At 47.3% G+C, this 18,946-nt stretch overlaps 1 protein-coding gene across 5 annotated transcripts in view; it reads left to right on the top strand.

The window, feature by feature from the left end:
- LOC142419893 (F-box/LRR-repeat protein 20-like) overlaps window positions 1-18,946 on the top strand; it is a 43,662-nt gene that overhangs the window by 6,017 nt on the left and 18,699 nt on the right. For 4 of the 5 annotated variants that reach the window (XM_075523298.1, XM_075523297.1, XM_075523299.1 and 1 more), the window contains exon 2: window positions 11,012-11,073. In XM_075523298.1, coding sequence (XP_075379413.1) covers window positions 11,012-11,073 — 62 coding nt within the window. Of the gene's footprint in view, window positions 1-3,454; window positions 3,530-11,011; window positions 11,074-18,946 lie in introns of those variants that run through there. The other variant, XM_075523301.1, reaches the window with a different exon arrangement.

The raw sequence follows: 18,946 nt of genomic DNA, 5'->3' as shown, positions 1-18,946 counted from the left end.
GCTTGGGCTGTGTCCATGTTGCATCGCAGCTTGCCTAACAGGAAAGGGAGTGAGAGAGCCTGTATGCAAGGCTATGTCTCATTCTCTTTTAGATAGCATTCTTAATTGGGGCCTGGGATAGACCAGGTAATTATTGTTTTCACCGTTGGATTACCTTGCTGTGTATTTCATTTGGCTCGTGCCATTATGAAAGTCGGCCCGCGGAATGTCTTAGCCTTATTGATTTGGTAGGAAGTAGTTACTGCACAGCTGGGTGGAGGGGCCCAAGTCTTTGTGTGGCTGGTGTTGTATACGCCTGGCTGATCTGTGAGTTCTGCTTTCAGATCGACCATCCTTTTATGTGTGGCAAACTCACCCAATGCCCTTCACACCTCATCTCAGGTAGGGTGTTGTTTTGTTTTGTTTTGTTTTGGTTTTGAGGCACCATCATTTGACTTTATTTCCAAGTAATACCAACCGTACCATCATCATCTCTTTGATAACAGCTGAATACAAACCCAGTAGTGAAGAAGACTTATTACTGCTGACGTACAGCTGTAGGCAGAACTCGAGGAGATTTGTTTATCAAAGAAGCTTATTTGAATCGTGATGAGCTTTGGTAGGTACTTGGAGAGCTAGAGGAGTCTCACTTTTGGCCTGAAAATACTGAAGCATGTCAGTTTGTGTTTTTTTTAAATAAATTAAAAAAGCAAGTCCATTCAAAGGGCATTTGTAGCTACCCTGCTAAAATGAGCTTCTAAAAAGGCTAAAGAAAAAAATAGCGATGGGGGTGTTTTACAGCACAGTCCATGGCCATAGGCTGTGTCCCTGTGAAGTCAGGAAGTCTTTGTCCTATTTATATTCTCCTTCTTTGTTGGTCTCGGATGTTGTTTTTATGGGCAACGGTGTATATTTAAAACTCTGAAGGGTGTGTATGAGAAAGTAGCATCGTTTTAAATCAAATATCTGTAATAGGTCGTGATATACCCAGATGAGCCCTCGTAGGATGCTGAGGTTTTGAATGGTGCTAAAGAAAGTAGACGCCCCAAAACAGCTTTGATGACAGCATATGTGGTATTTTTGCTTCTCGCTGCCTGGCCCGTCGATTGAACGTAGAACACCGACTAACTTTGACCTCTGCAGTTCTGGGACGTGCGAGCTATCGCTGACACTATCGGAGAGTGTTTTTCACTCAGCACCAGATACAACTTCTGGTAAAGACAAAGCCGATTAAGTGCAAGCTCCTGCCTCCCCAGTCTGTCACCGGGCTGCTTCAGGTTCTGCCCTGCGTCCCTGCCAGGACTGGCCAGTGGAAACTACTCGGATGTGTGTCTCCTGCAGCCTGTGTCAGGCGGGAGAAGTCGGGTAACTAAAAGGCTGGGAACGGCTAGTGCTGGTGGAGTGTTTTCAATTGCAGTTTGAACATGAAGACAGTGAGCTTTTAGGTGTAGTTGTGGGATGCTTTGTTTGTGGAAGGCTGTCTCGGAGCCAAGGCTGGGATGGAAGAACAAAACAGATGACCAAAAAGCGTGTGAACGTGGCCTTTTCGTATCTGACAGCAGTTTCTAGTTTGTTTTAAAAAAAAAAAAAAAAGGATCTAGCACATGTGGTATTTACAGCCGAAATGGTATTTCTTAAATCAGAAGTCGTCTTCTAGTTTCTCACCCGCACTGCGTATCTGACTTGGAAGTTTTACTTTTTGAATGCACCAGCATGACCTTGTGTATTTGCACCTGAATCACCTGATGCATTTCTTCTCCGTGGCAGTTTCTGCATTACACCGCTACGTCAGAGGTGTGTGCGGCAGGCAATTCTTTATCATGGGCTTGATTTCTATAGGGCTTTACTAATTTTTTGTTCAGCCTCGTGCTTTTAGCATTGCTGATGCGAAAACACATGTAAAAAGGGTATTTATTGACCTTTGCTACTGAATGCAGGACGGGGTCAGGCTGCACAGAAGGGTAGCTCGTCCATACCGCAGCTGTTTATGGCCAGCAGAAATTAAAGCTTTAAGAAATTTAAGCCAAAGCAACGACAAGCAGATGAGGAAGAAGTGATCTGACAGTGTCTGTCGAGTAAGTTGCCTATTGAGCTATTTTTGGGAATATTAAGCCTGTCCTAAGGCTTTTCAGCCAGGGTCTCTTTCGTCTTGGTTATGTAGTGCTCAGTCAGGATTTTGTTTGAGCGGAGCCCTGGTTGTGAGCCAGGCTGGGCACGGGCGCCGGTGGCACGGTGCGTGGCAGGAGGGGGCCGGCTGCTTCGCCTGCCCTGGTTCTCCTGGCACAAACGCTGCGGGAGGACACCGGAGCATCACGGCTGCTGCCGATGGAGCTTGTCACAGCAGCGGCTTCATTTGAGAGCCAGCCATTTTCCTTGGAGATTTAACACAGATTAAACTGGATGGTTTTGTTTTTGTTTTAAAAAGTGCCTGTGTAACTAAAGGCTAGAAGGAAAATTTGCCCAATGTGAAGTGCTTGTGGATGGAAACAACTTTATGCTTTGTATCGTGTCCTCCGAAGAGCCCTGTATTTCCCTGTCGCTTCTGTGTGACTTAGCTCTGCGGTGTAATTTTTCCGTTGCCTCCAGTAAGGCAGCTCAGCTTGCTTAAACTCGTGCTGCCCTTCAGTCTTGTGCTGGGGAAGGAGCCCTTCTGAACCAGTGCTCAATGCATGCCTTTTATGTTTCCGTTATGTGAGCCCTGTAGCAGAAGTAGCATTTTTTTTCCAAAACCAAGAGAACTAGAGGCGAGGTGTTAGTGTATATTGACAGTGTTTGTAAGAAGTCACTTCAAAGCTCCACTGAGCTTTTCCAAAGGAAATACAGAAGGAATTCCACTTCTTTGTGTGTGTGTCTGTGTGTGTGTGTTGTGCTCAGTTTTGTTTTTTTTTTTCTTCACTGGATTGGAGTTGTGTGCTATGTGCTGGGTTTGGCATGTGTCTTGTCTTGTTTCAGTGACTCTGTGCTGGGCTTGTTCATCTCCTCCATATGGACCACAGCAGGTAAAAGTGGTATAAATACTACCAGAAATCCTAGAGTTTTGGATGTGAGCCAGCAGCAGTAGAGCTGAAGAACACCTCGCAGAGCATCTCTGACTCGTCAGGATTTAAACTCTTGGAATGAATTTGCACAGATGTTGCATTTCTTTCACCTCAGAATAGCAAAAGACTCTTATTGCTCTGAAGGTTAATCTCCAAAGTGTTTTGATGGTACAGAGTGGGTGGGGATGTAAACTGACAAAATATGCCGGCTACGTATGTAATCCTTAATTTATGATGGCGACTCTTGATTCCCCACCTTTCCTAGCTTAAAAAGAGTTTCCCGAATGCATTATTTACTCTCCAATAAGTGCAGTCTGTTTTCTGTCTTGGTTTTAATTGCCTCATTTCCTGTGGTTGTGAGCAGTTGCGGAGGGTCTGGCCAGCATTTGCTTGTGGACCAGGGATGGTGAGCTCTAGGTCTAAAATGTCATCCTCAGCACGTGCTTAGCTTTTTCTTTTGTGTTTGTAAGGCTGCTGTAAGAAGTTTGTCTTACACCGTTCCTGTTACGCAAGTAAGCAAGTTGCAGTATCTTAAAATTGTACTACGACCCATGATTTCATGGATTTTTAAGTTCTCTAGTGTTAATTTTGCATGAAGTTTGCTTAACCTAGAGATGGGAAACGCTTTATTGGTTGTGTTTGTGCTTGCTTTCAGCAGTGTTTATCGTTTTCATGTCCTGCTGCCCGCCTGTATGGATGTCTCTCTGTGGTTTGGTTGGTTGGTTTTTGTACTGGAAATGGATGTCCGTCTTCTTTCTTCCCCCCTCTCTCTGCATCAATCCGATCGTGTCCTCGGCCGTGGCGGCGCGCAGTGCGTTTTGCTGGTGCTTCTCGAGCTGTTTGGGATTTTCAGTCTGCGTTCTCATGGGGCTGGGCGTGCCAGAGCCTGTGTTATTTTTCACTGGAGTGAGCGTTAAGGTGGATAATGGTGGGTCTCGGTGTAACAACTGATGCGCGTGCCTTTGCTCGCCTTGTAGCCACTAATTCCGTAAAGCTCCAAATAAGCGTCATCCCCTTTTCTCCACTGAGCTTTGAATTTTCTGCTTTAGAAGAAAAGTGGTTGAGTTCAAAGTCCGCATCTAGGCTAACGCTGGGTGCTGCGTTGTTGGCTTTGGCACTGATGCTTCTAAAGTTAAGCCTCGTGTGATTTTTATATGTTTTTCAGACCAGCCATCCCTCTTCCTGTGCTGATGCCAGCTGCAGCCTCGGTTGAAAACCAGCTGTGTTTGTCGGCAGTGCAGTAAATACTTCCACCCTAGCTGATGTATGCAGCAGCTGTATTGCACTGCTGGCTCGCCGCTGTTTAGCTTGCATGGAGTACAAACATGGACAATGACTTGATATCCTTTTAATGATGATGGTAGCCAGTTTCTCGTCCAGCTGAACATACTCCTGTTAACTGAAGTTCTTCAGTACTTTTCAGGACGATACAGGCCTTGAAGACCCCTGCCTCTGTGCGTGACCGTGTCTGTGTCCGGGTAAAAGAGCGCAGCGTGGGGTGGTGCTCCTTTCCTCCTCGGTGCCCATAACAATATACATTTTTATGCAGAAAGAGGTCCTGCAAACAGTCACATTGAAAGGGAACGAGTCCTTGTGGTCAGCCTTGAAACTTTATGCCAATAAACGCCCTCGTGTTTGTTGCCCAAGTAGGATTTTGGTAGCGCTGGGACATAGCACCTTGCGTTGGTCGGTTCAGGTTCAGAAGTTCCAGCATCGGAGCGGCTTGGAGTACGTGAGTGTGTGTGTATCTCGGAGCCGCGCCTTAATTGTAGACCACCCGTGTTACACTGCAAATCGACTCTGTCCTTTTTCTGCTCCTTGTCTCTTTAGTGGGCAAAATTCTGTGTACCGAAACGTTGGGAGAATTGATGGTGTTTTTCAGTGTCTGCTGTCGTATAGGCAAGGCAGTGTGGTACGTCTGTATGTCGAAATGGCACTTTATTGGAAGAAGTCCCTGCTGCTGTTTTAGTGGAAAGTCTTTTTGGTGAGTCAGGCGAGTGAACTGTTGTTCTCTTAAAAATGCATGCGGTAACTTAAGAATTGCGTACAGAGAGTAGTTGTGAGCATTTAGGGTAATGTAAAATAAATGTGCTTTGTATTGCGTACGTTAATATTCCTCATCGCTTCCAGTAAAGGGTAAATGTTGAAATAACTCATTTAGAAACTTCTCAAGTGTATTTTTCCAAACACAAAAAAGTGAAAGAAAAAGCTTTTGTTCCTCATAGGAACACCCCTCCAGCCCTTCCCCAACAGTAAAATCAAAACCATTGCCAGATGTGACATTTACAGGAAAGCATTGCCCCCTCCCTCTGCCAGCCCAGGCCGCGGCAGAGCCCTGCAGCCAAGAGCCTGCCCAGAGCCGGGGTCTGTAGCGGCTCTTGTGGAGTTTTTCCGGCTCTCTGTAAGCCGGGAGAGACAGCTTTGTGCCCATGTGTGTTTGGAGACTTTCTGTGGACCGGAAGGTATGGGGAGCATAAGTGTTCTGGAAGCAAAGGTTTAAATTTTGCAGAAAGTGTTGAATAAACGCTCTTCTCGCTGGAGAAGCTTTTAGTTGCTGCTGTGGAGTAAGTCAGTCAGCCTCATACTGAGACCTCCACGTTAATACAGCAACTTTTTCTCAGGTGGAAGTTTCTAAATGAGAAGGAAATGTGTATTGAGTGTGGATTTCCCGAGAGGAGCTGTAGGTGCTGGCTGCACCGCCTTTGGTTTTAGCATTTCCCGGTGTGACACACGTTTGTGTCATGTCACAGGGAGTTGTGCGGTCTCTCTGTGAACGCAGCAGCTGAATCGGTCCAGCTTGTGGACACCTCATTTACATGCTGAATCTTGACCAGCTCAGTTCACGCTGGGCAGGGTGGATGGCATGGCACCAGCTGCCATACAGACCTGAAGGAGAGAGGCAAGAGGAGCCTCTCCGTGCTTGCGTGGCTTTTGAAGCCTGGTCCGTGACGATGCAAGACTTGCTCAAAGGCTAAAGGAATGGCTGCAATAATGACACGCTACTCCATATTTCAGGTCAAATACTCCATGCCTGCGAAGAGTTGCATCACTTGCGGAGCTTGCATCAACTGTTGTTCATGTCCGCCTTTGCCTGTACGATGAGTACAGTGCATATGTAGGTGTTTCTTGTGCAGGGACGCTCATAATTATACGCTGCCGTCCATTGCCCGCTCGGCTGCAAAGTGCTGTCGTCCGGATCCTGTGCTGATGTCGCACAGGTGACCCAGTTTGGCTTGCTGTGCCCTGCAGTGAATGGCTGACGTGACCACTGCGGGAACAGCACCTCTGTCTTGTGCGCCGTTAGCAGGGCCTCGCAGCAGACAAATCTGTTTATTAGCCCCGCACGGAGCGCTTGCAGGCTGCTGCGGGACTGTGCAACCAGATGGATTGAGCCAGTTTGCAAAACTTTTAATAGCCTGAAAGGCAAGGGGGCGGTCGTTAAAACAAATGGACAATTACATGTTGTGCTAAGCGACTGCAGTGCGTGGCTGCAAGAGCTGTGTCCTTTGGTGGCTTTTGTCCATTTGTTTTCATAAACTTGCTTGATTTGAATGCTTGTGGGTGACAGTGCTCTGGAGAGAAGCACAGCGGTGCCTGTACAGACGTCCTGGCAAGCAGCAGTTTGTTGTCTTCTGCGTTATCATCTCTGGGGTTTCCAGTTAGTGTGGGAGAGCGCAGGGAAGAGTTCTGGAATTCAGGGGCACCTGGCGAGTTCCTGCGGGTAGATGAAGGCTGGCTCACCCTTGTCTTTGTTGCCAGCTCCTCTGGCCATCTCCTCTTGAGAAAACACGGCAAAGCAGCCCCCTCTGGGTGCCCCTGCCAAATGGTGGGTGCACCGAGCTATCCTAAACCGGGAGCCAAGTAGTTACAGTTCTCCTTTTATTGACTAGTAGATGTAAGCGGTGTACGAACATTTGGATTGGTCTGCGAGCTAAAGGGGTGATTTATGGATTAAGTCCCCCAGTTCTGTCACTTCTTTGGGCTTGTGAAGTTGGTGCTGAACCAAGTGCTGGAGCTGCAGTGAGGGGGATGCTGTTTGTTCTCCCTTTTGAGCCCCTGTTGGCAGAGGGAGGTGTCTCCACGTGCAGTGCTGTTGAAGAGTGTATATGCAAACTATCTCATGGGTTGTAAACTGTCTTTCTGTGTGAAGCGTAAAACTGCCAGCAGACGTATGCCCTGGAAAACTCTGCAGGTTCTACCCGTTTCCTGGCTTTGGTAGGAGAGCTGGGCAGTACAATATTTGCAGGAAAATGAAATCATCTTAACTGAGCGATGACCAAATCCTGCGTGTGCTGTGGCACCGTGTAGCTCCGGCTGCCCAGGGCAGCTAAGCCATGGCTTCCAGTCTCTGCAGGTGTTGCTCTGAGGACCAGTAAGAGATTTATAGTAACATAACTGGGAAATGCAGCGCGCTCTAGTATAAACTTTGTCCAGCTCTGGTGTTTCGGCAGGACGTGTTTTCCTTTGCCTTGTAGCAGATTATAGCAACCTATGCTAATTTAATAGAAGCTTTGAAGTCTAGTATCTGCTGCCATGGTGTGTGTTCTAGATTTATCCCTTCTCTTCTAGCTAGAAGAGGCTGTTTCAAAAGAGAGTAGTGCGGTGCTGGTCTGCCTTCATCTCGATGGGTGGAAGAGTAAGAGGAATTTCATCTTCTTGCCCCTTCCATTTCTTCTGTGTAAGGGACGTGGCTTCGCACAGCAGCAAAGGTGATGCTTTGTGGAAGATTCTGTGTTTTATGCAGGCTGCAGAATTTACATACAAGCAAGCTGTGTTTTTCGGTATGCTGTCAATAACTGACTCTCCTGAGTAACACCTGGTATTAAAGGATCTTGAGAGAGATGTTAGGAAAAGCACCCTTGGGTCACTTAGTTTTTATCCCGAGAAGTAATTTCAGAAGCCTGGAAGCCTCGAATAGCCTCTAATGTTTTTTCAGAGTAGTTTTATTCTTGTATGGACTTGCCAGAATTCAAAATGTCCATTGGTGTATTTGGCTAGCGAGACATGCTGCCATGACTTAGCAATATATCCTGATTCCAGCCTGTTTTCACGCAGCCTCTGTCATCTGAGCACCAAGGTTTGAAGGAAGGCTTGAGAAAATAGGTCTGGTGATGTACCCTGGCACTTCACAGCCTTGCAGTGGAGGGGGATTCCGGAGCTGAGGTTCTCCCACAGAGCACGTCCTGCCTTGGCCCCGTCGCGTTTAAGTGCAAGCACTTCTTAGTGAGGCAAAACGCAAATGTTCCGTTAGGATCGTAGTGGTCAGAGGGTAGGCTCTACAGAATAAACCATTTAAGGCTTTGATTTGCACGGGAATGGAGGTAAGCTTTTCTCCTGAGCAATGTAATGGGCAGAAGTCAAGAAGTTACCTGCGTTTTGCACAAAGCTGTCTGTGAGTGTCCTTGATGCACAGCCTCAGTTAAGAGCAGGCAGTGACTATTGCCTGCCTTCTCACAGTAAAATTTGAATTCAGACCAAGCCTTGTTGCCACTCCAGAGGAGACGGAGAAGGCTGGCTGGCTGGCTGCTTCTGGAGTCTCTATTTTAATGCTTCCTGCCCCTTGCCTGTTCTCTTCTAGGCTGGTTCCTTTTCGGAAGTCTCCTACTGCTCTCCGATTTGCTCCTTCAATTTCTCTCACCCTTTTTTGTGAAGGGGGTGGAGAGTGCTGGTTCAGATGTCAAATCGTGGCCTGGACAATAATGGGAAAGAGGGTAGATGTGCCTGTTTGCTATTGTTCTTGTACCTGGGGGAAGAAAAATCATAGTCTCGTGTTTTCCCATGAATAATTCCTCTGCATTTGTCCTTTGTTAGGGCTTTCTCCAGAATTTCCTTAATTTCCCAGCTGATCAGCTAAGCCATCTCATTAGATGACGCAGTCCCAGAGCGCGCACACGCGTTAGCGCCTTTCACAGCCTCGCCGATGTCTGTCCTGACCCGCTGTGGCACTCCGCAGTTATGGCCAGGCGTCAGATGGCATTCGTGAGCGGGTCTGGACGTGGTCCTGGACTCGAGGAGATGCTCTTCTGCCCTAGTCTCTGAGGGAACAGGCTCCACAGAATTTGTGTTAGCTGGGGAAATGGCAAAACTTCCATTTTTGTTATCTGCAAAATGGGCTGAGTAGTTGCCTGTCTAGTGGACCGTTTAGGACTTGCGAACTTGTGATATCTTCTGGTGGGAAGTGATAAAAGCGTCTGTGGGGGGAAAACAACACTTTTCTTCTGTGTGACATTTTGGGAGAGAATGCTGGAGAGTTCGTGTCCCACTTCAGCATCATGTTTCAGTGTCTTGAGATACTTAAAAAGGAAACTGTGATGTAGAAGCAACACAGCTTTTAAGCTTGGCTCTAAAAGCATTGTTTTTAGTGTTCTCTTGTCATGATGGCATGATTCTGCTGTCAGTTTGTTACCACTGATGGGAGCGTATGAGAAAGCTACTTAGCGGCAGCACGTTGGCTTTTCACGTTAAGCTATGATGGTTTCTCTGATGGGTGATGGGCTGGGGTTGATGCTCCGGTAGAGGATATTTGCTGCTTGGAGAAGCTGTTGTCTGTCAGAGAGGCCTAGCGTACAGCTTCATAAGCCACCAAGATCTTACTTGCCTTTTTTAACTCTTAATCTGATCCTCTGCCACTTAAGCGACCTAGCTGATGCTGGTTTTATTTGCTTTGCATACATACAACTAAATTGATTCAGACCACTTAATCAAGTGGCAAGAATCAGCTTTTTTGGACTGTAATTTTGGCAGCAGCTTTGCCAGCTATGTAGCTCAGGCAGATCAGCTCTCAGTTGTTCCAGGAGATTAAAGAGAAACTTTATTAATGAAATTAAAGCTCATTCTCCTTGTTCCCTGCTTTGCTTTTGGAAATGTTGAAAGCAGGCTTCTAAATGGAATGAGGCATCACTGCTGAGCAGTCTTTGTTCACAGATCGCTCTAATCATTCCTCCCACAGGCCTGAGTGTGTGGAGGTTGGTTGGTTGTTTGCTTTTTCACCATGGCAAGACAACACAAAGTCTTTTAAATATAGGTGGGTATTCCTCAAGAAGCACCTGAGGCTTTGCCGTGTGGTTTTCTTAGGACTCCTTGGAAAAGAGAAGCTTCTCTCACTCTTGCAGCTAGTGGGATTACTTGAGCTGGTCCAAAAGTCCATTTCAGATTTGCAAATTGTCGGCCGCGATGATAATGCTTTGCATGCAAAAGCTTATGGGATACAGCAAACAGCTCTGGTTTCGTTGCCTTGGAAGAACAGTGTTTTCCCAGAACCATCTCTCCTCCTGACGCAGCACCAAAGGTCACGTCTCCCTTTAAACCATGCTTCCCGATTTAAAAAAGATACCGTTTGCCCCTAAGCTCTAAGGGCTGCTCTCAAACAGTTTGCTGCGAGAACGATACGGGCCCCTTTTCCCTTAGGCTCCTGCTCACCAGTGCTCTGCGCCCTTTTCTGTTAGGGAAACCAGCCCTGCTGTGCCTGCGTCTTCAGCCTCCGTTTGTTGGCTGTTAGGGCTGCTTGACCATTCTTGTCGTAGCCCTTCCCTCCCAGGCGTTTGCCATACGGTCGTTTGATGCGTAGGTACACTTGACGATTTTAAAGTGCCTGTGCTTTGGTGGACCTTCACAGAACTGTGACACAGATGGAAGGCCGTAGTAGTGCCGTAGGTGATACCTTCCTATAGTCAGTGCCAGCCCACAAGTACCCCCTAAGTATAAATGACTTTCATAGGTCAATGAAAAGTCTCCCTTTATATTTAATCCATCCATCCACAAAGCATTCTTGGACCATTTTTTACACTATGTGGGATGTAATGTTCTATCCAAGTAAGGTCCAGTCCAGGAGCTGGAAAGCTTGAGCACGGAGTTTATCTTTTGAGAGTTTATGGGGCCAGATGTGTCCCTTGAAATGGCCTTGTTAACCAGCAGCTTCTTCCCTCGGGTCAAGTCGGTTTTCTTTCCTTAATGAAACTGTATGGCTAAAATGTTTAAATTGTTTTTGTTTACAGATGTTCTCAAACAATGACGAAGCTGTGATCAACAAAAAACTTCCAAAAGAGCTGCTGCTTCGGTAAGCCTTCTTCCAGAGCTTGGAGACTGTGGTGCGTATTGTTACGTGCAGCCAGGAGCCGATTTTGCTGGTACGCTCCTAAATCACGAGCTTGGATTGGGTCACTTCTAAAGCCATAGACAAAGAGAAGCAGATCAAAGGTCTGCATCAGCAGCAGTTTATGCTAAATATTATTAGGTTTTGGTTTTCAAAATGTTAAATTAACTTGCTGGTGGCCTGTTTTGTAGATGGAAGAACTAAGGACTAAACAAGTCCTTGATGAAAATAAATGGTAAGTATAGGCCAGTGTGTAGAACAGGATCCTGCCAGTCTCTGAAGTGTTCCATTTAAAAAAGAAGTGAGTCTCTCTGCTCCAGTTGTGCTTGGGCGGACTTTGTCCTGTTCCTCGTCAATAAGAGGCAGGTGCTCAGCACCTGGCAGGATGGTCCCCTTGGCAGAGATCAAACAGATCAGACTTTGGGGATCTCGGTAGAGAGCTCTGCCCTCTCCCTGTGCTGCCCTTCCACGTGCACGCACGCACGCACACGCTTTTAAGTCTGCCTTCTCCAGCGCAGGAGTAGTGCGATGGTGTGCGTGTGTAATTGTACCTCAGGCATCGCAGTTTGGCATCTTGAAGCAAAGTTGTGTTCATCAGTGCTTTAGGCTGAGGTGCTGGACTGTAAATGGTGAAGGCAATAGCAGGTGGCAGCTGGAATTATTAAGACAAACAAAGTTCTTACCCTGCAAGACACTGTGTAGGACTGTCAACATTTCATGGCAATAAAAAGTCTGGGGAGAGCAGCTTGGACACAGGAAACTGCTTCTAGCTCGCTCATGAAATAAAAGGAACAGGAAGAAAAGTCTGACTCTCTTTTGACTGCGCTCTCTCCTCTCCTGTGTTCTCTGCACTGGCGTGTGAGGCAAGGCGTTTGTGTGGCCTAGGGAAAGCAGGGAATCTGGTAGGGAGGGAAAGCTTGGGGGGCGGAATTTCCTTGAGATTTTGCATGGACTTCAGGGGAAGAGGCGTGTGGTCCCTGGGCTCCCGAGGAGCAGGACCTTGCTGAGAGTGTGGGTGAGCTTTCTGGTAGATCGGCCAAAGTGGAACGATCCTGAGTGGGCCCAGTAAGCCCATCTTGGGCCATGGGAGGTAGCTGGTGTTGAGGAACAGTATAGACGATGGGCGAAGGATTTGTGGTAAGGAGGAGGGAAGGTCCTGCGCCAAGCAGGGAATTTCACCAGCACGAGCCACGGTGTGGCTGAGTTCTCAGCCGTACGTGCGCTTCTGCCCTGCAGAAATGCTTTTGTCTTTTGTGTCTTGATATCGCTAATCATCCTAAGCTGCTGTAGAACAGAGCATGTGTTCGGGAGTGTGTGGAACCTAGAAGAAATCAGGAGACGAAGTTTATAAATGTTAAAGTTCATAGGTAATGGTTTTGAGAGTTGGAATTCACTGTTAGCATACTGTGAAAATTAATGAGCGTGGATTGACAGTGCAGCCTTTGAAAGAGGAACTTGGATGCATTTATGTGCAGGAATCTCCTGCAAATGAGTGTCACTGTCTGCAAGACAAAGACTTATGTGTTTAAGCAGCGCTACTGTGTAATGTGTTGTTCTCTGGTTTGTTCATTCTGCAGATGGCATTGATGTCTCATGGATGTGGTTGCGAAGTGGAAAGCTGTACTTGAGCAAAAGAAAGAGTCGGAGGGTCTAAAAGGGGCGAGCGGCAGCCTTTGTCACACGCCAAGATACAGAAATGTGCAACTCCAGTGACACTTGTGTCTGGGAGGATGGGGTGGGGGTGTCAAGCGCTCCGGAGGGCTGTCCTCAGAAATCTCTCCTTTAAACGTGTCCGTGCTTCAGCTGTCATGCCATGTTGTGCCCCATCCCGAGGCCGGTAGCAGTGGTGTTTGTCCTGCATTTCCCTGAGAGCAGGACTCTAAACAAAGCTGTCCTGCAGCACGTGGGTAGAGAGACCGGCTGATGGGTCACAAACCCTTGTCCTGATACTGCGGTTCCTGCTTCAGCTTTGCCTCCTGCCAGCCGAGTTTCTAGGAGCGTACAGCTTTGTACGTGAGTCTACCTTTACAGAGTTAAAAATGAGCCACACCGGCAAAGCGTGGCGTTCCATTCACCGCCCTCGTTCCTTTGCTGCTCCCAGCTCCTCTTTGGGCAGCGTCTGGCTCGGTGACTCTGAACGGTGAATTTGTGGTCCCCGTCGGCTCTGGCTGGGGTCGTTTCCCCAGAAGGGGCATCGTGTCCCTGTTTGCCTGTGCTGGCATTAATGACGCCCTGTTGAAAAGGTGCATTCGTTCTTGGAGGGCTGCCTGCCAGTCGCTTTTTGTCTGGGAGCCAAACCCCAGCCACGAGCCTGGATTTTCTGTGGCCGTGGTGGTCTCTGCTGGTTTCCTGAAGAAGGTTTACTCTCGGCGTGACGTGGGGCTGCTAAACAGCTTACGCTTGGCAGGGTGAAGGGGACCAGGCTGCGGGAGTTCCTCTCTGCCTTATTGGTTCATGGGCAGGTCAAGCAGTTTTCAATTCTCTCCTGGCGTAAGCGGCTTTTACTGCGTGCCGCCTCCTGCTGCCTGCTAGCCCATTTCCAGCACATCCAGTCGCTGGCGCTGGCTTTGCCGTCTGACCTTCAAGCCCCGTGTTGATTGATTCCTCGGGAGCTTGAGTTCTGCTCGGGACAGGGAAGCGACGGAGCGTGTGGGGTACCGGTGAGTTGGCAGCGCAGTTGTCGTTTCTCTCCTCCTGGCCAGCCCATCGGCCCAAAACGAGTATGGAGCGAAACTGAACTTGAATGGTGGGTCACCGACATAAATTGGTGTTGATCGTTTTAGAAGGCTAAAGGTCTAAGCTAGCTCACCTCAAAGCCTGCAGCAACCAGGGATTTCATGGGAGTCGTGAGCCTCATCTAATGAGAGTGGCAGTGGGAAAGTGAGGAGTCCTGGAAAAGCCTGAGTGGATTAAGAGGTTGAAACCTGAAAAATGCTCTCAGTGCAACGTGGTTTAGCTCAATTGTCTGGTGCTGGACTGTTCAGGCAAAGTCCTAAACATAGTGAGATACTTTGCAGGGAAATAACTTCACCTGCTGCAATACCAGCCTTGTTTTAATTCCTGTTTGGAATACTCGGTCTGCCTTCACCCGTGAGCACTGTTTGATGATAAGGTTATTGGTGTGGATTATTTTCTTACTGTCAGCTCCAAAGAGTAAAAAGACCAGTGTAAGAGTACGGCAGTCAGCTGTGAGCAAACCAGAAATCCTGTGTGTTGGCTGTAAAAATAAACATCCCAGCTATGTGCCTTGTGATCTGGTAAGGCCGAATCAGGAAAGCCATTATTCACGTCGGACTGTTCAGCCTGCTGCTGCTTATTCTTCTCTGCTTTCCTTCACCAGAGAAACTGAATCTGACCAGAGCAGCAGGTAGTTTTGAAGGATTTGGTGCTTTGGGGACCACAATTCCTTCTGGAATTGTCCCTCTATTACCCAGAGAGGGTCTGGAGCTGACTAGCAAAGTTGCATCCAAATTTCCTGTGAGCCCAGTGTGTTTCCTCATTGTCAAGTCCAGTTTTCATTGAGCCATAGGGTAATAGCAAGAACGCAAATTATTTCAAATGAACATATAGATTACCTTTGCTTTATTTTATACTGTGCGGATTGCTGAAAAGAGGCCCAGCACTTATGACCCCTGCTGTGCTCCTGTTGGAAGACGATGTCTGCTCACTCATTGCTTTGCCGCATGGGCAGCTTGTTTGTGGGTTTGGGGGTTGTTCTTTTTTTTTTTAATGTTCCCCAGCAGCTCCTTGGAGAAGAAGCCGCCTGTCCTCAGGGCTGCATTGGAAAACTTAGCTGGGGTCATTGTGCCTGCAAGATTTTAACTGTGCTCCTGCTGTTCTCCCCAGCTGATGTGAAGGGTTGTAGTTGGAGCCAATTCTGAAATGGCCAGAATGCACAACACAGTAGTGCCTGCTGCTGAGAGTCATTTTTGCAATCTGATTCTGCTGAGTCACTGGCTAATATTCTTGAACAAATGCAAGAGCAGTTCAGAAAACACTGGAAAACGCTCTTAAGCTCTTCAGAGCCAAAGTCCCCGAGTTACACAACAAGGGGACTCCTGGCGAAGCTCAGCAACGTTAACCTCGGAGGTGAGAGGGGCAAGCCTTTGGCTGTGCTGACGTCCCTTTTAGTGTGGGGGTAGACTGGGAAGGGAGGGGCAGGCAGTAGAAGGAATTTGGCCCAGACCTAAGAGCCCTGATAGAGGGATGAGATGGTTATTAATAGCCTGGGATTTCCATGGAGAAAGCAATTTTAATGAAAATACAGAAAGCTTGCGTAGTTATTGACCTAGCCTCTGTTCCCATGCAGTTTGATGGGTTTTGTGCTCCTGTGATGGGAATCTAGGGTGAAAGTAAGAATTTCCCCTAGCTTCTATCATTTCCCCAGGCTTTCCTTGTATTGTTGTACATTGACATTGTGCTAAATAAATCCTCAGTGCTCGCATACATGCATGAATAAATGACATTTAATTCACGGGGCAGCCTGTCTGTGAGCAGTGGAAAGGGAGTATGGAACTGCTTCTGAAATCCAGAAGTGGGTTCCCAGAACGGTGTTGAGAGTCGAGCACGTATGAGCTCTTTTCCAGACCTCTTAACTGCGTATATCTCAGCATGCCACTGTCAATTTGTCTCATGATGAGATGCATAAGGAACAGGCGAGAAGTATCTTGAACCAAACGCCTTGAATCTGTGAGTATCTTGGGGCAGTATAGAAACACAGGAGAGCGTGCGGCTGCTTATCCTGCTATATCCTGACTTAACTGAATGTTTGACTGTTGAGCTACGTGAAACCAGTAAGCATCTGTGTTTGATAAATAATCGGCATCCATCCTCTCATCGTTAATGTCCTTTTCTCTTCTTCCACCAACCCTGAAAGTTCTAAAGTGCTTTTTATATACCTGCAAGTGAAGAAAGCTTGGTCATGCAATGGTTCTATCCTATCGTCTCAGCCTTGCCTGTGTCCTCTCCTAAAATTTGAAAATCCAGGATTTGCTACTCGTATACAACAAGATAAACTACCTGGGTGTCCGTGAAGGTGTGCGGCACGTATTGACGCGCAGACAAAACTCGGTGTGAGTAGCAAAAGCCTGGATAACCCCTCATCGTTAAACTGCACTTTGTCCTGGAGATAATCTGTGATGCACATGATGTTTGTTCATTCAGCACCTCTTCCCCCAGCTTTATCAGTATCTGTGCTATTTATTCAGATGTATTCTTTGTACTTCCCTGGGGAGGTGAGCACACCACACAGCTTTCTTGGTTTTATATGAGAGTTTCAGGAACACGCTAGTACAGGGTGTTTGTGAAGTTTCTAAGTGCCACCAAAAGAACATGCTGCCAGCAACATCGTGTGTTTCTGAGTCTCTTCCAGCACAGGCAGGTCTGCTGAGAACACGGGAAAGCTTGCGTCCACCCTCTCCAAGCCCCCAGTCTTGTGGAGAGATGACTCAAGTGTTGCAGGTAGCCAAACAACTGCTAATCTGGGCATACGCTGTTCCCTTGAGAAAATCTGGAGAGTTTTGGAGCAGTGGAGTTTTGTTTGTTCTCAGAATTTGTCCTGGACAACCATACTTTATCCGACAAGAGTATTTTATAACACGGTGTACAGCATTGGAACAAAATTGCTTGCCCCATACCTTGAACGCTTGCATCCGATAACATTTGCCTTCTCTTTCTGGTGGTCTTCAAGTTTAAAGTATTAAAGCATATGTGCAAGTGTGTTCTTGTAGTCAAACACTTGTATTGTCTTTGCAAAACCATTTCATCCTGTGGCTTTATAATTGCTGTCAAAGAGAATGAGACCTTACTGCCTTTCTGCTGTCCACTTGACCTTCTCTGTTTTGTGGCGTGTGATCGTTTGCATAACCATAAACCATAAAATAACCATATTGATCTATTGGTAGAGATTTGGGAGCTTTAAATGGGCTTGGTACTTCCTGCGTGGGCAGATAGGGGTGTATATGCCCGAGAGAAGAGCACGGAGGTCTTAGCCCAGTGTAGCATTGCAAAGTATTACTGTCTAATTCCCTTATCCCAGTAACTAGGACAGCAACAGCAGGGTGTTGGCCTGAGCGCTTGGGTGTGCCCTGGCAGAGGAATGACTTGCGCAGAGGAGTGACCGCACCGGCTTCGTCCTCAACGCGTCTCTCGTGGGCACCGTACTGACACAGTCGAACGAATCATCTGGCTGTGCAAGTTGCTTTGCAGTGTTGCAGAGCAAAATACTCCTCCCAGCTCTGTGTTAACACCGCTTCATCCTTGGCACAGCTGTGTGCAAAGGGAAGTAATCCACGCACTGAAATCAGGCTGTTGTGTTGCTTTGGTCTAGGGACTGATAATTATTACGCTGCCCGCTGTTGGAGAGCCGTTGCTGAAGATGTTTTTGTTGACCGGCGGTGCTGGGCACGGCGATGCTCCCGTGTCGAACAGGGGCCAAACCAGCCCAACGTGACCGTTTGTTCTGCCATATCCTGACTGAACTGAACGTTTGACTGTTAAGCTACACGATCCCTGTAAGCGTCTGTTTTGATAAATAATCGTTCAGTTTACCGTCAGTCAGTACTACAAGGTGTGAGCTGAATATTTCACCCTGGCTCAGTATCTGTGTTTTGCTTTCATTTGTTAACTGCTAGGTCTGCGCTTCTTTTCACAGTTCAGCTTTCAACTGAATTACAAAGAAGTTTTGCTGTCTCCACTCTCCCCCCCCCCCCCCCCTTTGTTTTCCATATTCTCTTTGTTTTAAATGTAGAAAACTGTCCTGGTTTTGGCTGCGATAGATTTAATTTTCTTCCTAGTAGCTGGTATAGTGCTGTGTTTTGGATTTAGTATGAGAATAATGATAACACACTGATGTTTTAGTTGTTTCTAAGTAATATTTACACTACTCAAGGACTTTTCAGCTTCCTGTGCTCTGCCAGGCGCACAAGAAGCTGGGAGGGGGCACAGGCAAGACAGTTGATCCCAACTGGCCAAAGGGCTATTCCATACCATATGGAGTCATGCTCAGTATAGAAACTGGGGGAGTTGGCCGGGGGGCAGGGATCAATGCTCAGGGATGGGCTGGGCATCAGTTGGTGGGTGGTGAGCGGTTGTATCACTTGTTTTTCTCCCTGGGTTTTGTTCCTCTCTCGCTCTCTTACTGTTTTCCTTCTCATTACAATTTTGTTTTGTTTTGTTTTTGTTCCAATTACTAAACTGTTCTTATCTCAACCCACAAGTTTTGTTACTTTTGCTCTTCCGATTCTCTCCCCCATCCCACCGGGGCGGGAGGGTGAGCGAGCGGCTGCGTGTGCTCAGTTGCCAACTGGGGCTAAACCACGACAGTCCTTTTTGGTGCCCAACGTGGGGCTTGAAGGGTTTGAGACAATAACAGATTAACGAGAGCGTTAATGCTGGTTGCTATATGCCATATCAATGGTATTTCAGTGAGAATCACCCAGATAAATGAAGAATGAACTTTGATGAAACCAAGCAAAGTGCAGTGGTGACGGAACCTGAACTGGCTTCAGCATGCAACAATCCGACAGCACACACCAGCTCTCCTGCCCTGAAGGACGGTTATGACAGATGGAGCCCGAAGTCATGGACTAAATGAACTCAACGGATGTTTTAGAGGGATGGCCCATAGACCAAGGGAATGATATCTGTGCGTATATGTCAAAAGATAGGGAAAGTGGTGGTGATTAATTGGAATGTATTAGAAAGGGTAGAACGTGGGCAGGACGTAGATGGTATAGAATAAGGGGTGGATACTGTCCTGGTTTGGGCTGGGATAGAGTTAATTTTCTTCCTAGTAGCTGGTATAGTGCTGTGTTTTGGATTTTAGTATGAGAATAAT

This window comes from Mycteria americana, chromosome 22, assembly GCF_035582795.1.
Source record: "Mycteria americana isolate JAX WOST 10 ecotype Jacksonville Zoo and Gardens chromosome 22, USCA_MyAme_1.0, whole genome shotgun sequence".
Taxonomy (NCBI): domain Eukaryota; kingdom Metazoa; phylum Chordata; class Aves; order Ciconiiformes; family Ciconiidae; genus Mycteria; species Mycteria americana.
Note: the sequence above shows the minus strand (reverse complement) of the source record. Positions and strands in the feature narration are given on the sequence as shown.